Here is a 26,809-nt window from a genome sequence, read left to right as displayed (position 1 = left end):
GGGTAATATTGACAAACCCATTTTAAGTGGGGGACATACTGGCGGAGTGAGCGGGCATATTTTCTGGTATTCGTGATCTAAGAGTCGTTGTTTGATTATATAAAAAGCTGCTTTTTCCTCTAGCATTAATAATTCATCTAGATGTTACCATCATCATTCAGTTTTTGTCTGTCTTTGTCTCTCTTTCTTTCTAGTACCCCTGTGAGTGTGTGCGTATGTATACAGATACACACACACACACACACGTGTGTAATGTTTCTGATAAGCAAAAACTGTAGAAGGAAGTGCACTAAGGGGATGTTGGGGATTTCCTGGGTGATCCTTCTCACTCTCCTCTCACTCTATTCAGTGTGCAAAAACACAGATTGGGGTAAACTGCAATATAGCAAGAGAATAAAAAACTTATAGCCACGGACGGCTCTTGTCTGAAGAGTGTTACTGCGACCCTGAGAGCTTTATGGGTGCCCCAGGGCAGAGGCATGTAGTGGAGGCTTTCTGACCAGTAGATAGTGGGGTGGATCCTACCCCTATCCTATCACTCCAACATTTATTTATTCCTATATTTATTAATTAAAATATTTATGTCTCACCTTTCCTTTTGGTTGAAGTTTGAAGCCTTCCTGCAGTTTGCCTTTCTCCAGCTTAACTTCTTGGAAGATGTTTGTATCCACCCCACTAGCACCACCCCACCACGTTTTCCGGATTCTTGTTAAAACGGCATCTGTAAAACATGGGCAAAATGTGCGGAAACGAGTGGGGAGAGCAAGATGACCTCTGATGCTCAGGAAAGGCATGCATAATCAAAACCAAGCACCGGAGCAGTTGGCGGGGGTGACCATGAGGGAAACCGCCCTGCATAAATGGCCTTTGAAGGCTTCTTGCCTGTACAATATAGCTGTTAATATAGTTGTAAGAAATGTAAGCCTAAAACGTGTACTGATTGATTGCCTGGTTAAAAAAAAACCCACCTCCGTCGTTCCTTCCTAATATAGCTTTCAAGCAACTTGCAAAATCCGTTGAAATTACCACTTGTGTAGCCCTCCAAAAGGTGGTTTGCAGATGCTGTTTCAGTCTCCTCCCCAGTTCCCAAGGTCTTCCTGTCATTTGCTTTCCCCTTTTTGTGCTACGGCAGCCACAGGGTTACTGTTCTCCCCTCCTGAGAAATATGCCACCAACTGCCCCCCTGCCAGCAGCCAGATGTTGCCAATCTCTATGGGGCAGGGCTTCTTTGATGCCAAGCTATTCTAATGATGGTGGGAAGTGTCAGAAAATTGCAGCCAATTTATGATGACCCTATAGGATTTTCAAGGCAAGAGACTAACGAAGGTGGTCTGCCATTGCCTTCCTCTGCATAGGGGCCCTGGAATTTTTTGGTGGTTTGCTTCATCTCACCGAAAACTTTAGACTTTGCCCTGGGTAGTCAACCTTTTTTCTCCCCCTCTTCAGCAAAGATGTCGCCGAGAGGATACAGAAAGTACTGGAGAGTCCAGGACCCTTTTGTGATCTCAAATCTGACGGCTCCTCTAGTCCCAGTTCCCCAGAATTCCCAAACAGGAAGAGCAAGTGAGTGAAAAACACTGTCTACTAAGTCTGACCTTATCAAGGTCCATCTTGTCTACTCGGACCAACACATGCACACACCCGAGAACAGGCACAAAGCTGCCATCTGCTGAATTAAACCGTTCATCTATCATATTGTCTACTCAGACTGGCAGCAGCTCTCCAGGATGTCAGGTGGAAGTATTTCACATCACCTATCGCCCAGTCCTTTTAAATGCGAGATGCTGGGGATTGAACCTGGGACCTTCTGCCTGCCAAGCAGACGCTCTGCCACTGGGCTGACGCCCTTCTGTGGTCTCAGGCAAAGGCCTTTCCCACCACCTACTACCTGGTCCCCTTTTTTAACTGGAGAGGCTGGAGGTTAAACCTGGAACCTCCTATGTATGAAACTGAGGCTCTACCACTGAGCCGCAGCCTCAGAGCAAAAGTTTACTGGAAGGAGAAGGCTTGAGAAGGACTCAACACGGTGGTGTAGTGGTTAACAGCCAGTGTAGTATAGTGGTTAAAAGCAGTTAAGGGTGGTGGACTCTAATCTGGAGAACCACGTTTGATTCCCCACTCCTCAACACGAGCGGTGGACTCTGATCTGGAGAGCCGGGTTTGATTCCCCACTCCTCCACATGAGTAGTGGACTCTAATCTGGAGAGCCGGGTTTGATTCCCCACTCCTCCACATGAGCGGCGGACTCAGATCTGGAGAACCGGGTTTGTTTCCCCACTCCTCCACCTGAAGCCAGCCAGGTGACCTTGGGCTAGTCACAGTTCTCTTTGAACTCTCTCAGCCCCACCTACCTCACAATGTGTCTGTTGTGGGGAGGGGAAGGTGAGTGTAAGCCAGTTTGAGACTCCTTAAAGGCAGAGAAAATTGGGGTATAAAAATAAACTCTCCTCCTTTTTCTTCTTCTATGTGCCATCCTTACTCTGTTTAATATGTAGAGGGGTTCTGTTCTCACACAGACACTGGCTCGGCTTTACGACTTCTGTGGGATAGTGTGACTTTGGCACAAGGAATGCCACAAGGAAAGGTTCATGATGGAGGAATTGCAACAACCTCTGGGATTATGATAGTTGATTTGGGGCTTCTGTTCCCTCGCCAGGGTCCTTCCCGGTCCGACATCAGGGTACTGCGCGATGCATCCCCTGTCTCGTTCTTCGTCCAACGTGAGCAGCTGCTGCAGTGGAGTGAGGGAGAATGAAACATCGGAGGAAGAGGAGAATGAGGCGGTCAGTGCGGTGGGGGCCCGTCTTTAAAAGACCTTTCCGCTAAACTATCTTCCTGCCCTGGTGGAACGGACATGGCATCCCTGAAATCTGACTTTGATGTACTTTTTTGGGGGGGGTGGGGGCGTCTTTTCTATTTCTCTGGTGCAGGACTTGATGTCTTCCTTTGAAGGTCCCCTTAAGCATGACTCGATGGTTCAGAGCCAGTGGACGGAGGAAACCGCCTGCACACCCAGCAGTACCAGTTCACCAGGTACAGAGGGTACAAGCGACAGAAGAAGTTCTTGCATGGGCCACATGAGTTGCATACTGTTGTAGATTTATTTATCATATAATTATATACCAATAATGAAGTTTGCCAAATCTGAGGATCCTTAATTCTGGTGACTGGAGCTGTGAATGGGCAAGACAGGTGTTTCTACAAACCTGACCAGAGCCCCAAGTTTGCAGAAAAATGTGAAATCTAAAAAAAACAAATACATGGGGGTTTAAAAAACCCAAAAATTATAAAAGGAGTGCCTGTAGCTTTAACCAATGGATTACCTCAGTGGCTGTTGCTAGGCAACTACAGTATTTCAGGCTGGGTTTCAGCCTAACCTACTTCACAGGATTGTTGTAAGGATAAAAAGGAGAATAATGTAAGCTGCTTTGGTCCCCACCATGGAGAAAAGTAGGGTATTAATGAATTAAATAATTAATTAATGTAGCTGAATTTGGGAGGCAGATAAAAGGTAGATTGGTGAATGGCTGAGAAGGCGAGAATGAGGCAGGGAAGGGGAGATGATATGGGGGTTGACGGGAGGGAAAGAGGAAATAGTGTGGGGGGATACACTGGAAAGTGAGGTGCCCCCCCACAAGTCCTTGAGGGTACACCACAAGTTCTTGGGCCTGGCCCAGTGGCCGCCACCACAGAACTAGGTCTTAGTTTTCCTAGGTAGAGGCTGCTTGCAGGGAAGGGAAACCTGAAGACAAAGGGGCAGATAAATGTAGGTTGGCTGTTGGGTGGAAAGGGGAGACAGAACCAGGAAAAGGGGAGAGCCTATGGGAGCTTTCAGGAAAAGGGGATCAGGAAATAGTGAGGGAGCGGGGGAATGAGATGCCTCTCACAAGTCCTTGCAGGTTCCCATTTGCTTTAACTAATTTATGTAATTAGTCATATTTTATACTGCATTTTAACGTAATTTAATCCCAAGAACCAGTGGCGGGTAACAGAAGGTTGGACCGGCACCTGGGAGACCCAGGTTCAAATCCCCACTCTGCCATGGAAGCTTACTGTGTGACCTAGGGCCAGTCACACCCTCTCAGCCTGACGTCCCTCACAGGGTGGTTGTGAGGATAAGCTGGAGGAGGAGAATGTAAACTCTTTGGGTCCCCATTTGGGAGGAGGGTGGTATCAGTGAAGTTAATTAATTAAGCTTCATTTATTCTTCAGTTATAGCCCACTTTATTTCCTGATGGGCACCCGAAGCAGCTTACATCCTCCTCTTTTCCTCCATTTTATCTTCACATCAGCCCTGTGAGGTAGGGCAGGCCAAAAGAATGATTGGCTCAAGACCCCCCCCCCCCATCGAGCTTCCATGGCGGAGTGTGGAGTCGAACCTGGCTCTCCCAGATCCCTGCTTTCCACTCCAAAGATGTAAATTCTCGAGAACCAGGAGTGGGGTTTGAACTTCGAAACAATATCCTCAGTCTCTCCCCCCCCCCCCCCCGCCAAAAAAGTATAATACCATACACCACAATACCATGTCTGCCTGGTTACATTGGGAGCATTGGAGCACATGAAGCTAAGCAGGTGACTGTCAGAACTGGGAGAAGCATTAGCCCCTAGCCTAACTAAAGATAAACGATGTATGGGGTTATACATGATAACTGCTGCTAGAATGACTTTTGCCAGGCACTGGAATCAAAAAACGACTCCAAAGATAGAGGAATGATTGGTTAAAGTAAAAGAAATATATGTATTAATTAAATGAACAACATATCAGAAAAATGGTGATACAATGAACCTAGACGAGCTATGGTTACGAACTGTAAATAAAATGGAAAATCTTATAATCAAGGGTGGGAAAGGACAACTTTCTGCGATGACAGTCTAGCTAATTTATTCTGTATCTGAAGAAGGGAGCTGTGGCTCACGAAAGCTCATACCCTACCAGAAAATATTTTTGTTAGTCTTTAAGGTGCTACTGGACTCTTGCCCTTTTCTACTAGCTATTTTATAGAGGACTAAACCGTGAAGCTGTAATATAGAAATTCAGGGTGTGTTTTCTTAAGTTTACGCACATACATATATATATATATAGTATTTTAAATTATGAAGACTGCTATATGTTTTTCTATATGTTTTGTTTTTGTTTTTGCTGCTGTTAATTGTGTTGAATAAATATAATTTTTTAAAAAAATGGGAGAAGCAAAAATGGGTGAAACGGTGGTCCTGATACTCCAGGAATAACTTGGTTTTTCTTTTCTGCTCGTCCATTCCTTTCAGTCACTCGCCTGCTCCCTCCTGCCAGCGCTGCCGGATCCGCCGAGAAGGGGAAGGGCAGCAAGGTGGATGCTCAGCGTTACACTCCAGTAAGTGCCGATTTTTCTGTCCCCCCCTCCCCGTAATACTGAGAAGGCAGGGAGGTGACCTGTGGGTCCTGCGTATCCAGGAAGGAAAGGGGGAGGCGGGGGGCGAGGGGAAGAGTTTTAAAGAAACTGCCCCTTCCTTATTTCACAGGCCTCCATTTTGTGCTGTGTGTGATGTCATCGCTGGAGGGGTGTCTCAGTGCATGCTGGGTAATGCACAGGTAATCCACGCCCTGGTTGGCCTTGGTGCTCCAGGGATAGGGGCATGTGGGTAGGGTTGCCAACCTCCCGGTGGGGCCTGGAGATCTCCTGGGATTACAGCTGATCTTCAGACAACAGAGATCAGTTCCCCTGAAGGAAGTGGTCGGTTTGGAGGGTGGACTATAATGGCATCATGCCCTGCTGGGGTCCCTCCCCTCCCCAAACCCTACCTTTCCTCGGGCTCCACCCCCAAATCTCCAGGAATTTCCCAAGCCTGGTTGGCAACTTTACATTTCGGCAAAGGGTGACGGAAGGGGGCTACCCCATACCTCCAAGTAGAAAAATTGTCCCCCACCCCAAATCTACATTATGCAACACACTGATCCCCAAGATCCTTTACTCCCCCACCCCCACCCCCGGCCAATCACAAGAAACGAACTATTTTCCCCAGACGGGTCCTAACTGAAAGCTGTCATCTCCTGGAGATGCTCCTCCAACTTCCTAGGAGGTAGGGGTGTGTAGCATTTTTTTCAGTATTTTTCGGGTTCAGTTTTTTTAGACTTGGAAATTTTCGAAAAACCAGGAAAGAGCGAATACTTATTTCGGCTTTTCTCAAAAAACCAAAAATTTCCGGGTTAATAAACCCGAAATATGTGGGGTGCAGAGCTGAAGGCTGGGCTTGGAGCGTTTGGTTCTGTGTCCCCGCTGCAGCCGAACTTAACACGGAGTTTGGCTGGGGCGGGGAAGAACTGAAGACTGCGCTCCCGCCCATCTGGGAGCGAGCACAGCCTTCAGTTTAGCATCCCCGCAGCTTTCTGTTGTGGGGAGGTGAAGGGAAGGTGCTTGTAGGCCGGTTTGAGTCTGCCTTAAGTGGTAGAGAAAGTCGGCATATAAAAACCAACTCTTCTTCTTCTTCCAAAGCCATGGACTTCAGAGTGGGCAAGAACGCTAAACTTTGGAGCTGGCGGCGACGCAAAACCGAAGGCTGGGCTCAGAGCAAGTGCAGCCTTCGGTTTTGCGTCCCACCGGCTCCGAAGCTGGCGGCGGACCTAGCCAGCAGCAGGTAAGGGACGGAGGGAGGGGGAGGGGCGAGGGGAGTTAAAAATGACAGCGGGACCAAAGCGACCCTGAATAATGCCAAAGAAATTCAGCATTATTTGGGGATCCGCTTTTCAGCTTCCTTTAATTGCAGCCATTTTTCAGTTCGGCATATCAATATGCACACCCATATTAACAGGCTCTGCGAGCTACTCACTACCACCCCCATCCCAGTTCCACAGATCCCTTCCCTTCTTCCGTCACCCTTTGCCGCCTGGGCTTTATTTTGCTGAATCATCTTTCTGCTCACTGGCTGTATTTTTGTCTGTCTGTCTGTCTGTCTGTGCCGCTTTCTGCCTCTCTCATTCGTGGGGTGCGGCCAGTTTTTGAGGAGAGTCAGGTGTTTAGAGTGGGATGGGGAGGTGTCCCCAAGAACTGTAGGTGGTTTCAGATGGTAGGCGGCAGCTGTCTCGTCGTGGCAATGACTTTGGAACTCATTTTCCAGGTGACTTATTACTTTGCCCTCTGAAACTTCTGAGCTCATATGCTATTTTGGTCTGGCTTTGCCCAGAAACAAGCAAACGTCCCTGGCAGCATAACCCATATCAGGCTCTAGTGCCAACTCTTTGCATTTGGAGAAATTAACGAGAATCCCACAGTTTCATCGCTGCCTGTGCCCTAGCAGCCACTTGGAGACCACATGAAATGCCCCGTCCCTTGTAGTATCAGCCTGCTGTGTTTTATTTCAAAATGCTTCCCACTCTCAGAATTCATTGGGTTCATTTGTGTGCACTCTAGTTCAGACACAGCACAGCTAACCCACGTTGATTTATCAGCATCACCAGGTCCCTCGTGTTTGCATTCTTGTGAATCGCGGCAATGTGGGTTGAGTGACAGTCTGCGTTCTTTTGATTTTGACTCGTGGGTTGAAACCACCAAACTGTACCATGTCAGTGTTAAAAAAAAAAAAAAAACCCTTCTACGACTCTGGGTCTTTGTTTTGATTATGCATGCCGTTTCCGACCATCAGAGGTCGCCTCGCTCTCCCCCTGAATTTCTCTGCGTTTTGTCCCCGTTTTGAAATTCAAGATAAAACAGCTCTTGGAAAATGCGGGGAAATGCAGGGGGAGAGTGAGGTGACCGCTGATGGTCGGAAACAGCATGCATAATCGAAACAAAGACCAAGTCATCAGACAAGTGAGCATGACGGTAACAGCCATGCATAAAAGGCCTCTGTCATTGCTTGAAAAGCCCACTGAAGGAGGATTCCTTCAATCTGGCACATAAGCTCCTAAAAAAATGTTTTCCTGACCCCCTTGCCGTGATGCTCCCGGGTCAGTTATTTGTGGGCTTCAGTGAAACTCTACTCTAGCCTTGGCAAAGATGCCCCTCTCCGGGCCACCTGGATTCTTTTACAGAGGCTGCTGCCCAAAGAGGTCTGAAACCCCCTCCGGCTTTGCCATGTGGAATGCTGTGGGGTTTCGATGTGCAGAAGGTGCGCAGTCTCCCCACATTCCTTTCCATCACTGCTGCTCCCTCCGAGCCCTGAAAAGATCACATGCAGGGTCACAGGATCCACAAGGAGGAAGAGCCTACGGATCCGTGGGCTTGGTGCAAGGAGGGACAAAATTACCCCTCTTCGGCATAGTGGTGTTTGCAAAAATGGGAGCCGCTTCAATGCCTGTGGTGCCGGGATGGGTCCCTCCAGGGGTCAAAAAGCCACATGCTGGAGAGGAATGTAGGAGAAGTACACCTTCCACGCATGAAGTGGTGGGACAGTTCCCACCGTCCTTAAAGCCTGGTTTCGATTTCGCCTTTGTTCCAGTCTATTTAGGGCAAGGATCCCCAACACAGTGCCATGCACACTACAGTGCCTGCAAATATTTTTAGAAAGTGGACAGGGCCAGATGGTCCTTCTGTACAGCCAGGCTTCTGCTTGGCTGTGCAGATTTTTTAAAAAGTTGCTTCAGCAGCAGCTGCCACCCGAACACAAGAATCTTCTTGGTTTGACTGAAGGCACGCAGTATATAAGAAAGAAAATACTTTTATATTAAATACTTTTATATTAAATATTAAAAAGACATCCTGTTCTGCCTGAAACGTTGAAGAGTTACTATTAGTTACACGCAACCTTGCTCCCTGACATTCTGTGGGTGGCTCCGCCTCCCGTGGCAACCATTTTGTGATTGTGCCGACCGCCCCATATCAGGATTTTCCGTCCCCTATCAGAATTTGAGCCTGCAGGCTCAAAAAACTTTTGCTTCTCGTTGTTACGCTTGGAACAAAGTGTAGGGGGAAAGCTCCTCTGAGATTTTCGAATAATTCTCAGGCCGGGCGAGTCGAATTCGGTGTTTTTCTTTTCCGCATTTGTAGGATTCGCTGCCAAAGTGAGACCTGTGGGGAAACTCCTCACTCTGAAGGTCAGAGGAGAGACAAATTCCCTGAAAAAAAACACCTGATCTGGCCCTTCCGCTTCCTTCCGTGACAGTGGCTGCCACGGGCACCGAGGACCCCCACCACACCGTCCACTGTGGCATTCGCTCACCCATCTGTGTCATTCCTATTTGGCATCCTCCGGAGGCCAGGATACCACCTCAGTCAAAAGAGGGAGCCTCCCGTCTGCCATAGCTGAGAAGCAGCCGTGTAGGGAGGGCCTCTCCTGTCCGTCCCTGTTCCTGCTACGATCAAGAACCCAAAGTCTAGCACAGAAGGACTGTGCCGTCAAGCAGGGCCTTTCTAGGAAAGCTGCAACGGAAAACATCCTGGAGTGTGCAAAATTCCACTCCCTGGCTTCGGTCTGGTTTGGAAAGCTGTAACCTCCGGGAATGAATGATGCGTAGTGCCCCCTAGGGAGATCACCACATTGTGTGTGACAGCAGGGAGGGGCCGTGTGTCCATTGTACACAGGGCCTCCCTGAGTCTTTGTTCAGGATTTCACTGTACAACCCACACCCCCATATCCCCGAATACTTGTGCCATGAAGAAGCAACTACCTGTAAATGTGAATCTGTGACCCCTTAACTCCACGCTTGTTGTGTCTGTGGTATCTTGGGCTTGCAATAAAAAGACAACTGTGACCAATCTGTTTCTGTCTGCTGTGGCATTTGTTGCATTGCAGTTTTGCAAGTGCTGGAACCGCTGAAAAAGTGTCGCGTTTCAGATCCCCCTATTTGAATGAAGACAGTGCTGAACGTGGCTGTTACCCACAAACAAGGGGGAATGTCGAACAGTGACCTGCAACTTATGCAGCATAAACAGCATCTTTTCCAGCTAGCCCCTCCTGCAGCCGTCATCAGTGACCCTGGAATTTGGGCTGGGGAGCAGTGATCCATGAAACCTTAGGAACATTGTGGGAGTTGCAGCTCCCGGGGTGGAGGATCACCAAAAATGACCCCCCCTCTTTCTAAGAGCTAGAAGAAAGGGCACCCCTGCCAAATCAGCAGGAAATCAGAATGGGATGATTTCTACTCTGTTCTCCAGATTAGAGTCCGCCGCTCTTAACCTCTACACCATTCTGGCTCCTCAGCCATAGTTCGACCCAATGAGTCTATTTCACATTTAAAGGTCATTGTGACAGCTGCAAAAGGATGAGTTGCCCCGGTCAAGCTGAAACAGACCGTTGAGGCTGGCAGCTGGAATGAGAGGAACACATTTGCTTAGGATAAAGAAGAATCCTGTGTGTGAGGGAAGTGATTTGAGTGTCCTTCCCTAAGGGAAATAGCTCCTAAGTGAAAGGGTGGTCCCCAACCAGTTTTAAGGAAGAAAACTGGGGTAAACTCTGTGTTTGTTCCTAACTTCTCCAAATTAATAACTATTGTTTCAAGAAGCTTATGTTTATTCAACTACGCAGTGAGTGCCAAGTGAACTCTATCTCAGTACACATCAAAAGTCTCAACACCTGTCTGTGAAATACATATCTGTTGAGTATAAACATCCTCACGTTTCCTCATTCCTGTTGCTTTGTTACCAGCCAAGTTTATTTTCTGAAACCTCAATAACCGGACTTTTCCATTCCCCCCCTCCCAAAAGAGACAAATAATAGTTTTGAGTTTTTATTTCAATAAACCACTCTTGTGCCATATTTCTAACTTTTATATAAAGAAAGAGTTTTGGGGGGATCCCCCAGCCATCTTAAGTGCGGGACAGAAAAACAACAAGAGACAGGTCTCAGGAGGGATAGTGGTGGTATTGTTTAAAGCAGCTTATGTAACAGATAGCAATTATTTCTCTACTCGAGCCAGAAAGGCACTCAGGAATTTGCTTACTCATTTACTAGAGCTGAGATACTGATTTATTAAATTATACAAAACGTATGGGAATCATCTCAAAGTGCACTTTAAGGTCACAGCAGCAGGTCATCTGACAGAAGGTTCTTGGCAATAAAACAGACTTAGCCGTAGTTCCATCCAATGAAACTATTTCCCATTTAAAGGTCACATTATTGAATAAATGAAAAACTTAAAAGATTTTGGTAGGCAGGCAAGGGCAGCGGGTATCTGTGGGCACGGAGATGCAAGCTTCTTTTGTAAAAGTTGACAATCCTCTTCCATCCACCAACCTACAGTATTTCTTGTCAACAGTGCCTGAAGCAGGCTGGCAAAGCAAGCCGGGAGGCTCAAGGGTACCAAAGAGCCAATCTTCCCTCCCCATCACAGGGGGCTTAAACTGCTGCACAGAACATCTGCTGGACCAGCCCCTCCCCAAAATCTCACCAGGCCGGAGAGGCTGGGTTAACCCCTTTCCTCTTGCCACTGCTGTCTCACTCCAGAAGATGAGCCAGTTACCCTACTCCTAGTTATTCTGCAGGAGGTTTCTGAGTCAGATAATGTACATTTCCGGTCGCGACAGGCCAGGCTCATACCATTGGGAAACGGGTGACGTGGGAACCCATTAAAGCCTCCATATCAATGCTTATGTTCTGGGAAATCCAGACCAGCTGATGCAAACGGACCCAAACTGTGTCCTCTGGGCCACAGGTCAAGAGCACTTGAGATTAGTACCAGGTGTGCGACTGACCCTTGTGAGTTACACTGCAGCTGAAGATGGTAACTGTTGCTTTCCGCCGTGTAAGGAGCTGCGCTGACATGCGTAATTCTATTCCAGCCATACAGGGTATGATCGGCCCATCAACCCTCCTGTGCTAAATCCGTAGAAGCTGGTACGGCCAATGCTCCCAAGTCTGTCTTCTTGCTTAGCTGTACCCCACTACTGTTCCTCCGATTTCCTGTAGTTAGAGCTTGGCAGATACAGGCACTGGCCCCAACCATTTCTCTCCTGTGAAACACATCAGTCAGATGAACGCAACAGTTGGTCTACACAAAACCCTAGTTAGGGGCAAACTGCTGTAACAAATACAGCCTGCAGTACCATAGTAACTGTCTGCCATCAAGTCGCAACCGACTCATGGCCGCCATAGGGTTTTCAAGGCAAGAGATGAGCAGAGGTGGTTTGTCATTGCCAGCCTCTGCATAGCAACCCTGGACTGACTTGGTGGTCTTCCATCCAAGTACTATCCACGGCCAACCCTGCTTAGTTCCCAAGCTCTGACAAGATCAGGCTAGTCGGGGCTATTCAGGCTGTCTAGAACAGGGGTGTCACACATAAGGCCCGCAGGCCGGATCCGGCCCCTTGAGAGCTCTTTATCTGGCCCGTGAGCTAGCCATGGCAGCCACCCCCACTCCGGGAAGGCAAGGCATGGCCCAACCAAGTGGCATTCATGTCAAATCCGGCCTTCGTAACAATTGACAAAGAGGACCTTGAAGAAGCAGGCAGTGGAAGAAAGGAACAGCAGCAAGCTGAGCAGGCACAGACAGATGAATGTCCCCCGTGCCTACAACCACCCAGGGCAGGGGACTCACCTGTGCCCAGCAGCAGCCCTCCACAGCCCCTGGAACAGCAGGCGCCGAAGGTGCGGAACACTCCTACCCGAGCGCAGAAGGAGTGCCAGATTACAAGCACTACAAAGAGCACTGCCGGCTGACAGCAATGAGGTTAACAAGCTCCCTCCAGCAGAGAGTGTGGAGCCTTAGGTTTATTTAAGCAGACACTGGCATTCAGGCTGATGTGGAAACAACTTGTTACTACTACCCTGTGTTCTCTTGGTCCTCTGATCATTTCTGAGACTCTTGTGGCCTTGACCTTGGAACGGACTGACTTGGCATTTGGACTTCGCTTTGGGTATTGACCCTCGGACTGCTCTCTGACTACGCTACCTGCTGCTGGCCCTCAGGTCTGCTGGCATTCAGGGACACACGCTGAGCACACTCACCCAAAACGTTTGCCAGGAGCTCCAAGCGATCGGAACCGAAGAGAAGTTGAGGCTCGCCGTTGACGTGGGCCACGAAAGAGGGCAGCCCAAACGCCTGAAAAAGGAGACACGCTTCGTCAAAGTTTCCGGCAGGGGAGGGGCGAGGAGGTAATGCCATATGTCACCCAAAGGTGAACTAGGAGGAGGAGTTGGTTTTTATATGCCGACTTTCTCACCCACTTAAGGAAGAATCAAACCTGCCAGCTTATGATCCCCTTCCCCTCCCCACAACAGACACCCTGGGAGGTAGGTGGGGCTGTGAGAGCTCTAAGGGAGCCGTGACTAGCCCAAGGTCACCCAGCTGGCTTCGTGAGTAGGAGTGGGGAAACAAATCCGGTTCACCAGATCAGCCTCCACCACTCATGTGGAGGAGCGGGGGAATCAAGCCCGGTTCTCCAGATCAGAGTCCACCACTCCAAACCACCGCTGTTAAGCACTACACCAGAGCCAGCGTGGTGTAGTGGTTGACAGCGGTGGTTTTGAGCAGTGGACTCCAAACTGCTGCACAGAGTTTGTGGGAGCCCGCCTCTGTCCTAGCCCCCTACTGTGCCCAGAGACCAGCTGCCTAAACCGTTTGCTGCATTGGCTAGTTCTGCAGTTAACCGGCCTTGAATTCTTCTCTCCCTCTTTTTACTTGTTAAAAAAAGAAAACTAAATAAACTGCACTTTTTTGGTTAGAAATTGCTAGAAATTGGTTAGAAATTGCTACTTGGTGCTAGAAATTGCAGAAGAGGATACGACTTCCTTGTGAACGTGTGGTTAGATTGCCTGAAGGCACTCTTCAAAAGCTTTTGTTCCTCTGGAAAGAACGAGAATCGGAACCAAGCACCAAGGGAAAATTTGGCGACTGTGTTGCCCCCAGACCACATCGGGCCCAAGGGGAAAAAATGGTCTGAAAGAGCCAGGTTTGATTCCCCCGTATGCTTGATTTCCCAACTCCTACACATGAAGCCAGCTGGGTTATCTTGGGCTAGTCACAGTTCTCTCTGAACTCTCTCAAGCCTCACGTACTTCTCAAGGTGTCTTGTGGGGAGAGGAAGGGAAGGAGACTGTAAGCTGGGCTCATTCTCCTTAAAAGGTAGAGAAAGTCAGAATATAAGAACCAACTCTTCTTCTTCAAAGCTTGCTGGGTGACCTTGGCCCAATCAGACACCCTCAGACTAACCTACCTCACAGGGCTGTTGAGAGGATAACATAGAGAAGGAAGGTGTACCCCACTTTGGGTCTCCTCTGGGGAGAAAGGTGGGTTATAAATGAAGCCAATGAAATAATTTGTTGCCTGTACCATCGCTATGATGGTTTGCATGTGTCTGAAGGAGCCACCAATCAAAAACACCCATTTTGTCACATGCCAGCTTAAATGAACTTCCTTAAAACAAAGACAGACAGGCCCGCTAGAAGGCAGGGTGGTGCTTGGGTGGGGGGCACATCTCCAGGGACCCCTGCCCCTCTTGTGAAGGGCAAGTTGTGTGATTTGTTTTCACACGAAGGCAGCCCCCAGGGGGAAACTTTACCAAGGGACCTGTGGGGGTTCCCAGCAGCCCTGCTTATAGGGTCTGAAGCAGCACGGGCCTCTCACCCCATATTTCAGCGCTTCATCAGTGGTGGTTCTCAGGCGATTCTTCACCTCAGGTGAGGTGCTCATTTCCAGGAGCTTCTTGGCTTGGTCCGAGGGTACACCTGCTCGCTCTGCCGCCTGTGAGAGAGACACACACACACACACGATCGCTCAAAAGGCAGATACAGTAGCACCTAACAGGATCAAGGGTCAGGGTTACAGATTTTGTGTGTGTGTGTTTAGTGCCGTCAAGTCGCTTCCGACTCATGGCGACCCTATGAATGAAAGTCCTCCAAAATGTCCTGTCTTTGACAGCCTTGCTCAGATCTTGCAAATTGAAGGCTGTGGCTTCATTTATTGAGTCAATCCATCTCTTGTAAGCAGTAGCCGTCCTCTGCCATTCCCCCCCCCCGGAAACAAATATTCAGATGTGCACGACATCTAACTACGGAGCTTCCACATAGCCATGACGGCCTATAAGCTGCCAATAGGTTTAACCCTCTCTGGCCTTCACGCACGGGAGGTTTCGCCTTGGATTTGCCGCTTTCTAGATGCATATTTTCCCCGTCCGAATTCTCAAAACTCAAAAATAAGCCCCCCGTGCAGAGTTTTGAGAATTCGGATGGGGAAAATGTGCATCCAGAAAGCAGTGAATCCAAGGCAAAACCTCCAGTGCCTTTTCGCCCCGAGGTATTTACCCCTCCTTGTGAGCATGACGAGAAGGCTTGCTCCAGAGTAGGGCCCTTCGAGAGACTGGGGTGCAATTGGAAGCAGAGTCAGACATCTGGGCTGGGGGGAGCCAGAGGATTTGCGGGAGGGTGGCTGACATTCTGAGTCCCTTCTGACGAGGATAAGTTGGTTTTTATATGTCGATTTTCTCTACCTTTTAAAGAGAGTCAGACTGGCTTACAATCGCCTTCCCTTCCTCTCCCCACAACACACACCCTGTGAGGTAGGTGGGGCGAAGAGAGTTCAGATAGAACAGCGACTAGCCCAAGGACACCCAGCAGGCTTCGTGTGGAGGAGTGGGGAAACCAACCCGGTTCACCAGATTACAGTCCGCCGCTCATGTGGAGGAGTGGGGAATCGAACCCGGTTCTCCAGTTTAGAGTCCACCGCTCTTAACCACTATACCATACTGCCTCTCTAGCCTAGTCCAGTGGTCTTCAGGACCATAGTTCAGGACTCTAAGGTTGGTAACAGCTGCCATTTTATTTGCTGCCTCTGTGGCTTCGGCCCTCAGCTTGCTCCTCGCTATGGTACACTAACTGGAGTATGACTTGTGTTTCCTGTCCCCAACTCTCACTTCTGCTCACAGCACTGGCCTTGACAATAGGTCTCATAATTCTAGTTCCTCTTCTTCGGGCCCAGGACCCTCCACCTGGAAAAGTTGAAGCCCACTGGCTTTAGGGTTGCCAGCCTCCAGGTACTAGCTGGAGATCTCCTGCTATTTCAACTGATCTCCAGCCGATAGAGATCAGTTCCCCTGGAGAGAATGGCCGCTTGGGCAACTGGACTCTATGGCATCGAAATCCCTCCCCTCCCCAAACTCTGCCCTCCTCAGGCACCGCCAGTGGCGAAGAGGGACCTGGCAACCCTAACTGGCTTAGGATATTCTAGGGATGTATCACGTTGTCTGCTGTTCTCACCCATATCGATTTTTTTTTAAAACGTAAAAAAATCCCTTAGATCCTCGAGGAATCCACAGCTAAGATGAGGGAAAGACACCGCACACACACACACACACACAAACACCACACATTTATTTGCCACCCTTCCTCCAAGGTATGGTCAAAAAATGAGCCAAGAGAGAAAGACAGGTGGAAGATACCCAACAGCATGGCAGGGGTCTGTTCTCACTCGGATTCCACTAGACCAGGGGTGTCGAACTCAATTGTTACAAGGGCCGGATATGACATAAATGTCACTTGATGGTGGCTTCACTGGCTGGCTCACGGGCCGGATCAGAGCTCTCAAGAGGCCGGATCCGGCCCTCGGGCTTATGTTTGACACCCCTGAACTAGACCATACACGCTGGGAAGAAACCACTGTCAAAGCAAGGGGAAGGAACTTACTGCCAAAATACTCTCCGGTTCGAGGATGTCTTCATCCTGGAGAAAGAAGGCAACTGGTTACAAAGACTCATGGACAAGGAATGGACTGGGCAAAGAGGAAACCTTTCAATAGAATTAACCATTTGAAAAAATTAAATTAATTTTCCAAACAGAAAGCCGCACCCAAGCAAACAATAACAACAACAACAAAAACCTTTTACAAGAAAACAAATACAGAAACAATATAACAGAAAAAAACAAAATACATAAAGTTGTTGACAGAGGGCTTAGTATTTAACACATTTTCCAATTTATCTTACAATTACAGATAAGAGAGGGGCAAGAGTCCAGTAGCACCTTAAAGACTAACAAAAATATTTTCTGGTAGGGTATGAGCTTTCGTGAGCCACAGATAAGAGAGGGATTCATTAATGACATAGTGTCTTTATATATTTTGGACAATTCGTTTTCCATAGTCTGAGAACGGGCTTAGATAAATGCTGAATACCTTCCTGTTGCATGTACGGAATACAATGGTGCCACGTTTCATAGAAATCTGATATTTTAGTTTCGACTTTGACTACTCTTGAGTCGATGTGTCAATTTTTCCGCCATAGCTATTTGCCATAGTTCGGAATACCAACAATGTCATGTTAAACGGTCTGTGGTTTTCCAACATTTTGCTAATACCCTACTGGCTGCCCTCAACATAAACACTATTAATCCCTTGAGAGCCAGCATCTTGATATTAATCCATTGAGAGCCAGCATGGTGTAATGGTTACGACCAGTGTTTTGGAGCGGTGGAGTCTGATGTGGAGAACCGGGTTTGATTCCCCACCCCTCCACAGGAGCGGCGGAGGCTAATCTGGAGAACCGGGTTTGTTTCCCCGTTCCTACACACAAAGCCAGCTGGGTGACCTTGGGCTAGTCACAGCTTTCTCAGACCCACCTACCTCACAGGGTGTCTGTTGTGGGGAGGGGAAGGCGATTGTCAGCCGGTTTGATTCTGCCCTAAGTGGTAGAGAAAGTCGGCATATGAAAAACCAACTCTTCTTCTTCTTGAAGGCCGCTTTTTCCATTTTGTTCCCCAAATGGGCTCGGAAGGGCTCAGAGAGCCCAAAGATGCTCAGAACAGTCCTGGGGTGGGGGGGAAGGCCCCTTCCTCCCCCCAAGCCATTTTCCCATGCAAAAAACACATCTGGTGGGGGGAGTTATTTTCACAATTAGAGGGACGGGACATTATCTCCTGGGCCAGATGGCAATGTAAGGCAGTTACCTTGACTTCCAGGTGTTTCTCAAATTCTCTGGGGCAGGCAGTTAACAAAGCCTTGGGTGGCCATATATGAATCCTATGGGCCGCACTGCCCTCGGGGGATCAACTGTTGTGCAAACCTGGCCGAGGCCATTTCAGGTTCCTTGCACCTCAGGCAGCGTGAGAACTGAAGAGCGAGGGGCACAAAAGCTTCACGTCAGAAGCCCCGATCCGGAAGAATACTTACTCGACACCAAATGCGCATCCAAAGTTCTCGAGACACCGACTCCAGGAACTGAGGCTGCGCTATATCCACGGCAGTAACAAAGCGCATGGCGGGTAGACTGCCTGTGCGTGGGAAACAGACAGAAAGAAGAAGGGTTGGTTTTTACATACTGACTTTCTCTACCACTTAAGGAAGAACAGTCTTAAAATCACCTTCCCTTCCCCTCCCCACACCCTGTGGGGTAGGTGGGGCTGAGAGAGCCCTAAAAGAGCTGCGACTAGCCCAAGGTCACCCAGCTGGCTTCGTGTGTAGGAGTGGGGAAACCAACTCGGTTCATCGGATTACCCTCCACCGCTCACGTGGAGGAGTGGGGAAAAACCCGGTTCTCCAGATCAGAGTCCACTGCTCCAAACCACCGCTCTTAACCACTACACCACACTGGCTCCCAGAAAAGCTTACACAGGATCAGAGAGTCAGCAGGAAAGTGAAATGAAAAAAGGAAGTCTTGAACTAGGACCTGGGAGACCAGGTTTTGCTTCCATGCTCTACCACTAAACATCTGAGACAACACTCCACAAGCAGCACCTATGAAATAGCACAGATTTCGGTTTCTGAGGAAGGCAGCACAGCCTTCAGAACCGGGCGCTGTGCCTTCGATCACAAAATCCACGCTGCGTGACCTACAGACGCTCACCTCGCATTCCGTCCCTGGGAATCCCAGCCACTTGCTCCAGCGACTTCCTTACACCTGGACCTTTAACCCTGCATTCCTCATTTCGACTGGATACAGGTAAAGGTCTGCCATGGCCTTCCCCGAGAAGAATATTTAGACAGCTTTTGCCAGGTAGCACAATGCCCAATCACTCATAATATGAAGGGAGAGGTAGACACAGACACAGGAAGCTACCCCCTACTGAGTCGGACCCTTGGTCTACCAAGGTCGGAATTGCCTACTCTGACTGGCGGCAGCTCTCTGGAGTCTCAGGCAGAGGTCCCTGCTGTCACCTACAACCAGGTACTTTTAAGTGGAGATGACAGGAAAGAGACCACCACCCTTTTTCAAGAGCTGTTCAAGAAGAAGAGTTGGTTTTTATATGCCGATTTTTTTCTACCTTTTTTTCAGGTGAATCAAACCGGCTTACAATCTCCTTCCCTTCCTCTCCCCACAACAGGCACCTTGTGAGGTAGGCGAGGCCGAGAGAGCTCTAAGAGAACTGTCACTAGCCCAAGGTCACCCAGCAGGCTTCATGTGGAAGAGTGGGGAATCGAACCCAGTTCAACGGATTAGAGTCCGCCGCTCATGTGGAGGATCGGGGAATCAAACCCGGTTCTCCAGATTAGAGTCCACCCCTCTTAACCACTACACCACACTGGTTCCTTACCCTTTTTGATAACGCTCTGAAAGAAATCCTTTGGCATTTTCAGCGGCACTTCGTAGTACTTTGCCATCCGCGGGATGTCCTTCATCATGTACTGGCCTCTTTTGGGAACCATTGCCGGCGGCTGGTTACCTGTTGAGAAGGATGCCATGTTACAGGAGGAGAAGAAGAATCCACACTGGGGGCACCCACCCCTCATTCCTCCATCAAGACAGGAGAAGATTCAACCTGTGTCTTGCCCTGATGGGGTAACCCCAAGCACAAGGCAGTAAAGCCATCTTCACAGAGACCCAAAATTGTGGCAACCCAATCTCTATCAACATAGAAGGTCGGACCAGAACTAAAGGGTTGAAATTAAATCAAGAGTTTCCGTCTAGACATTAGGAAGAATTTTCTAACAGTCAGAGCAGTTCCTCAGTGGAACAGGCTTCCTCGGGAGGTGGTAAGCTCTCCTTCCCTGGAGGTTTTTAAGCAGAGGCTAGATGGCCATCTGACAGCAATGCGGATTCTATGACCTCAGACAGATCATGAGAGGGAGGGCACCTCGGCCATCTTCTGGGCACGGAGTAGGGGTTACTGGGGTGTGTGTGTGTGTGTGGGGGGGGTAGTTTGGAATTTCCTGCATTGTGCAGGGGGTTGGACTAGATGACCCTGGTGGTCCCTTCCAACTCTACGATTCTACGATTTTAAGAACATAAGAACACAAGAAGAGCCTTGGGGGATAAGACCAGTGGTCCATCTAATCAGGTAGTGGCCAACCAGTTACTATGGAGGGCCAACAACAGGGCATAGAGGTCGAGGCCTTCCCCAGTAACGTTGCCTCTTGGCCTCTGGTCTACAGAGGTTTACTGCCTCTGTATGTGGAGGATCCCTTTAGTCACCACGGCTAGTAGCCACTGATAGACCTGTCCTCCATGAATCTGTCTAATCATCTTTTAAAGCTGTCTATGCCTGTGGCCATCACTACATCTTTTGCCAAAAACCACTGCTGCACAAATCCTCTGTGAATAAATCCTACCGTAACATAGTATTAGGCACCTACTTGCTTCCTTCATGATTCCCCCAAGGAATGCGGGCCGCAAACGCAGCTCAATGTTCCAGATGGGCCGATACCGGCACAGAACCTACAAGAGAGAGAACAACAAATACGTTGGTTAGCAGCAGGCCATGGCCTCCAGCACAAGCGTTGGGGGAAGAAGAAGAAGAGTTGGCTTTTATATGCCGACTTTGTCTATCACTTAAGGGAGAATCAAATCGGCTTACAATCACCTTCCCTTCCCCACAACAGACACCCCGTGAGGTAGGGGAGGCTGAGAAAGCTCTAAGAGAACTGTGACTAGCCCGAGGTCACCCAGCTGGCTTCATGTGGAGGAGTGGGGAAACAAATCCAGTTCACCAGGTTAGCCTCCGCCACTCATGAGTATGAGCGGGGAATCAAACCCAGTTCTCTAGATCAGGGCTTCTTAAATTTTTTCCACTCGCGACCACTTTTTGCCTGAGAAATTTTTAAGCGACCCTGGGTATTTGGTTATATAAAATAGGTATACAAATCAAACATTTACTGATAATAAATCATAAATAAATTTATTTTTAAACAACTCTTTGGTATTTTTCACAACCCCCACATTCAGTTACGCCACTGGTTCCCAACCAGGGGTCCGTGGACCCCCAGGGGTCCGCGAGAACTAAATTAAGGTCCGCGAAACAAAGTTATAAACCCATAATAAATTAATATTTTCAATTAAAAGTTCTCTATTATAAATATATATATTCAAATATTATTCTAAGTTTAATGTTTAACTAACAGTTATGATTAAAGTTTATTTTCAAATTCTCAGAATTTTTATTTTGAACCTTGGGGTCCTTGCACCGAACAAAAAAGTCCTAGTGGTCCCTGGTCAAAAAAAGGTTGGGAACCACTGAGTTACGCGACCCCGTATGATGAGGTCGCGAGCCACAGTTTAAGAGCCTTTGCTCCAGATCAGAGTCCACTGCTCTAAACCACTGCTCTTAACCACTACACCACGCTGGGAGAGGCAGCCAGAAGACAGAAAGCAAATTTTGCACAGCAGATGCCAACAGACCAGTTCTTCTTTGATGGCAGACCATGTGGTACCTGAGAAACCATGGGCTTGCTAGGGCAACAGCTGACTTCCCTGGATGCAAAACATGAACCGAGAGGATAATAGATATACACAAAATGTGAATCACATTTTGGAATGCTTCTCTTAAGTTTAGAAATGCACTGCAAAATGACGACCAGCAGAGAAAGCCGACCCAAGGGTAGGACTCTCACACTAGTGAAGTGTGAAATGGTACAACATTTATATCACATTTCTCTCCCCAGTAGCAACCAAAAGCAGCTTACAATGCTTTCTGCCCTCACTCAAGATTCTACAGCCAAGCAGGGATTTGAACCTGGGTCTCCCAGACCCCTACGATTAGAAGAGTTGGTTTTTATATGCCGACCTTCTCTACCACTCAAGGGAGAATCAAACCGACCTACAATCGCCTTCCCTTCCTCTCCCCACAACAGACATCTTGTGAGGTAAGTGGGGCTGAGAGAGTTCAGAGAGTACTGTGACTAGCCCAAGAGCACCCAGCAGGCTGCATGTGTAAGGGTGGGGAAATCAAGCAAACGTGGTAGAGGGGGCTGAGAGTGTGTGACTAGCCCAAAGTCACCCAGCTGGCTTCATGTGCAGGAGTGGGGAAACAAATTCAGTTCACCGGATTAGTGTCTGTTGCTCATGTGTAAGAGGGGGGAATCAAACCCAGTTCTCCAGATCAGACTCCACTGCTCCAAACCACTACACCAAGCTGGCACCCCATTCTACCCCCTCGTTCTTTGGCATGTGAAAATCAAGACTAATAGACAGAACTGAAAGGACATGAACACATGAAGCTGCCTTATACTGAATCAGACCCTTGGTCCATCAAAGTCAGTATCGTCTACTCAGACCAGCAACGGCTCTCCAGGGTCTCAGGCAGAGGTCTTTCACATCACCTACTTGCCTGGTCTCTTTAACTGGAGATGCTGGGGATTGAACCTGGGACCTTCTTGCATGCCAAGCAGATGCTCTACCACTGAGCCACAGCCCCTCCCCATCTAAGTCACGGTTGCCATCAGGACTTGCAGTTGCTAATTCCTTGTGGGAAATCAATCCTGAGGGTCCCGAGAAATGCAAGGTCTAGTTTGGCTCTTAGACAGGTGTAAACAAAGCTGTTGCACACAGCTGTACAGCAGGAAAGTGTCACTCTTCTAAGAATCTGCAGAAAGCAGATTAGGAGCTCCGAATCATTAAACATTAAACACTGAGCAAAGGTGGGCTTGTTTGCTGTCACTTGGGAACGTAGACCATGGACTTTTGAATAATTCACTCTCATACTGCAATCACACACACACACACACACATATATATATATATATATATATATATATATATATATATATATATATACACACACACACACACACACACAGAGAGAGAGACACACACACACTAAGCTCAGGCATATATAAGCAGAATAGCCGAACAATGCAAACTCCAGCACTGCTGGTACAAGCCGTGCTTCTAACTGAAGGCACTTGGGGATTGCTTTGGAACGCCGGGCTATGTCTATGAATGGAAATCAAAACCTGCCAATCATATAACATACACTTGATAGAAACACGTGCTAGGGGACATGCATTCTACTATCAAAGCCACACCTGGGGTGCTTTCACGCACGTCAAATGATGCAATTTCAATCCACTTTGCAGCTGGATTTTCCGGTGCAAAACGGCAAAACCCACTTGCAGGCAATCGTTAAGAGGCCGTTATGGAAGGTGCGTTATTCAGTATAGGTGAAAGAACTGCCAAGGTCAAAGCTCAGCCCAAGAGCATTACATAAGCGACACAGCGTTTTGAGCAAATGCGCAGGGTCTTTCCACCGCTGGACCGAGATTCCCCATCTGTTCTGGGGGACCCAGGTTCAACTCTCCACGTCTATGGTTAAAGAGGCGGCCTTTCCCAAACAGGAGGTAAGCCGTCCATTGAGAAACTGAAGCATTTTGTGGGCAGGACTAAAGTTATAGGCCAAACTATATGTGGAAGTTTTTAATTCTGATCCACCTGCAATGCTTTCCAGAATCCAGTCGAAGAATAAGTGTGTTGGTTTGCATGAATACGTCTGAAGGATGGCAGAGGGCTGATTCGCACCTTATACAGTCCCTGCAGCTGCCAGATGGTGTTTCTTGTCAGAGGTGTTTGGGTTTTTTTTTTGCCATTGAGCCACAACCTCACAGGGGTTTTCAAGGCAAGAGACGAGAAGAGGTGGTTTGCCACTCCCTTCCTCTGCATAGCGACCTTGGACATCCTTGGTGGTCTCCCATCCAAGTACTAAGCAGGGCCAACCCTGCTTAGCTTCACGAGATCTGCTGAGATCAGGGGGACCCGAGCCATCCAGGTCAGGGCTGGATGCGTATCAGGCATCACAAACTGGACCCAGTAGGGAATTCCCAGTACGTACTCGATAGAAACACGCTGAAACCACAAGGGCTCTCAAATGTGTGAATCTGCTCTCGAGCGTCCCACTTCCGCACAATTTGGTGGTGTTCTAAAATATTACCCGTTAAAAGTTTAAAGTACCATACTTATATAATGAGAGAGAAAGATTGAATAAAAAGCAGTTAATTCAACATTATAAAGCAGTAAAATTAATGGCAGAAAGTTATAATAGTGTATTATAGGGAAGATGGTAAGAGGGCAACAAAATTGTTTACATTTACCCAGTTAAAGCCCGTTTTTGTCTATGTAAGTTTAGGAGGATGTAATGTATTGTGTATGTTCTCTGTTTTGATGTTGCGTATTTTATACAGTTGCCCTGACCTGGATGGCCCAGGCTAGCCTGATCTAGTCAGATCTCAGAAGCTAAGCAGGGTCAGCCCTGGTTAGTATTTGGATGGGAGACCGCCAAGGAAGTCCAGGGTTGCTATGCAGAGGAAGGCACTGGCAAACCACCTCTGTTAGTCTCTTGCCATGAAAACCTCATAAGGGGTCGCCATAAGTCAGCTGCGACTTGGTGGCACTTCACACACACATATTTTATACAGTTATGAAATAAAAACGTAATTCAAAAAATATCCCACGTGAATACTACTACTTATACTTAGTAACAGCAAGATGCTGCACATTCAGAAACCTTTGCAGATTCACTAGATGCACCCCACCCAAAGTTATGAGCCCCCGTTTTCAGAGTATGCCTATCTAAATAAACAGGTGTAAAAGGTAAAGCACTCTTGCCTAGCTTTAGATTTTCCCGTCCTTCTCCTTCTCTATAACCAGCAGGCGTGACAGTCCCTTTCCCTGCCCGGCTCCGTCCCCCATCCAAGTCCTAACCATCATCATCATCATAAACCTTTAATGGCATAATAGGTGAGTTTAGGCGTATGTAATGTATCGTGTATGTTAACTGTATAAAATACGCAACATCAAAACAGAGATGAAACAAAAACGCAATTCAAAAAATATCCCACGTGAATACTACTACTTATACTTAGTAACAAGATGCTGCACATTCAGAAACTTTTGCAGATTCACTAGATGCACCCCACCCAAAGTTATGAGCTCCCGTTTTCAGAGTATGCCTGCCTAAATAAACAGGTGTAAAAGGTAAAGCACTCTTGCCTAGCTTTAGATTTTCCCGTCCTTCTCCTTCTCTATAACCAGTAGGCGTGACAGTCCCTTTCCCTGCCTGGCTCCGTCCCCCATCCAAGTCCTAACCATCATCATCATCATAAAACTTTAATGGCATAATAGGTGAGTTTAGGCATATGTAATGTATCGTGTATGTTAACTGTATAAAATATGCAACATCAAAACAGAGATAAAACAAAAACGCAATTCAAAAAATATCCCACGTGAATACTACTACTTATACTTAGTATCAAGATGCTGCACATTCAGAAACCTTTGCAGATTCACTAGATGCACCCCACCCAAAGTTATGAGCCCCCGTTTTCAGAGTATGCCTACCTAAATAAACAGGTGTAAAAGGTAAAGCACTCTTGCCTAGCTTTAGATTTTCCCGTCCTTCTCCTTCTCTATAACCAGCAGGCGTGACAGTCCCTTTCCCTGCCCGGCTCCGTCCCCATCCAAGTCCTAACCATCATCATCATCATAAACCTTTAATGGCATAATAGGTGAGTTTAGGCGTATGTAATGTATCGTGTATGTTAACTGTATAAAATACGCAACATCAAAACAGAGATGAAACAAAAACGCAATTCAAAAAATAACCCACGTGAATACTACTACTTATACTTAGTAACAAGATGCTGCACATTCAGAAACTTTTGCAGATTCACTAGATGCACCCCACCCAAAGTTATGAGCCCCCGTTTTCAGAGTATGCCTGCCTAAATAAAGAGGTAGTAGAAAAGGGCAAGAGTCCAGTAGCACCTTAAAGACTAACAAAAGTATTTTCTGGTAGGGTATGAGCTTTCGTGAGCCACAGCTCACTTCTTCAGATAAAGAAGTGAGCTGTGGCTCACGAAAGCTCATACCCTGCCAGAAAATACTTTTGTTAGTCTTTAAGGTGCTACTGGACTCTTGCCCTTTTCTACCACTGCAGACAGACCAACACGGCTACCGACTGGGAACAAACAGGTGCAAAAGGTAAAGCACTCTTGCCTAGCTTTAGATTTCCCCGTCCTTCTCCTTAGCCCTGTATAACCAGTAGGCGTGACAGTCCCTTTCCCTGCCCGGCTCCGTCCCCCGTCCAAGTCCTAACCACCATCATCAACCTTTAATGGCATAACAGGTCCTAACCGGGGCCGACCCTGCGTGGCTTCCGAGATCGAGCCCCCGCCAGCGCATTCGCCGAGTATTTTGCAACGCTGCAATGCAAAAGCCGCGCCTGCAAACCGACGCCCAGCTCCGACCGCAAGCGAGGGAGGGCTTGCAAAGCCCTGCCGGGAGGGACCGAGGAGCGCCGCCGTGCATTTGCCCCTAAAACGCCGCCGCAAAACGACAAGGGGGATCAATACCCCCGTTGCTCCGAAGGGTGCGGGATAGACGGAGCAGGAACTTCTTCGGAAGCCCGCTCTCCCCGCTCCGCCCTTGCTCTGACCTCCAAGCCGAGCCAGGAGTAAGGCGACACCACGTCGTAGAACAAGTCCACCAGCTTCTTGCCGCTCCCCAGGCCTTCCCGGGCCGCCGCCATCGCCCCTCCTTGCAGACGAGCCTGCAAAGCGGAGGGGAAGGCGGGTTTGCAGCGGGGGCACGAGGAGGAGCCGCGCGAGCTTCCCCGCCCCTGGGTTCGGGGCCGGAGCTGCTCTCTGCCGACCCCTGGCGGCGAAGCGCCGCTGCGGCGCCTCTTAAAGGGGCCCACCACGACAAGGGAGGGAGGAGGCGCCGGCTTTGGAAAACCTTCCCTGCATACATGCGTGGTCGCTTTATCC

At 48.3% G+C, this 26,809-nt stretch overlaps 2 protein-coding genes across 2 annotated transcripts in view; one reads left to right on the top strand and one right to left on the bottom strand.

The window, feature by feature from the left end:
- The window catches only part of LOC130476167 (rap1 GTPase-activating protein 1-like), a 44,772-nt gene extending 35,552 nt beyond the window's left edge, over positions 1-9,220 (top strand). The window contains exons 18-23 of the mRNA XM_056848043.1: positions 1,447-1,563; positions 2,657-2,783; positions 2,931-3,033; positions 5,269-5,354; positions 5,503-5,572; positions 8,964-9,220. Of these exons, the coding sequence (XP_056704021.1) occupies positions 1,447-1,563; positions 2,657-2,783; positions 2,931-3,033; positions 5,269-5,354; positions 5,503-5,526 (457 nt within the window). The 3' untranslated portion in view covers positions 5,527-5,572; positions 8,964-9,220. The remainder of the gene's footprint in view (positions 1-1,446; positions 1,564-2,656; positions 2,784-2,930; positions 3,034-5,268; positions 5,355-5,502; positions 5,573-8,963) is intronic.
- A 2,494-nt stretch (positions 9,221-11,714) lies between these two features.
- GSTK1 (glutathione S-transferase kappa 1) lies at positions 11,715-26,571 on the bottom strand. The gene is made up of 8 exons (XM_056848761.1): positions 26,479-26,571; positions 20,411-20,492; positions 19,372-19,500; positions 18,011-18,111; positions 16,531-16,566; positions 14,477-14,593; positions 12,859-12,952; positions 11,715-11,864 (listed from the first exon to the last, which is right to left on the bottom strand). Exons 1-8 carry the CDS (start codon positions 26,569-26,571, stop codon positions 11,821-11,823), a joined length of 696 nt encoding a protein of 231 aa, XP_056704739.1. The 3' UTR covers positions 11,715-11,820.
- Between the last annotated feature and the right edge of the window lie 238 nt (positions 26,572-26,809).

This window comes from Euleptes europaea, chromosome 4 (genome assembly GCF_029931775.1).
Source record: "Euleptes europaea isolate rEulEur1 chromosome 4, rEulEur1.hap1, whole genome shotgun sequence".
In the NCBI taxonomy this organism is placed as follows: domain Eukaryota; kingdom Metazoa; phylum Chordata; class Lepidosauria; order Squamata; family Sphaerodactylidae; genus Euleptes; species Euleptes europaea.
The sequence above is the reverse complement of the archived record's forward strand: the minus strand, read 5'-3'. Positions and strand labels throughout refer to the sequence as shown.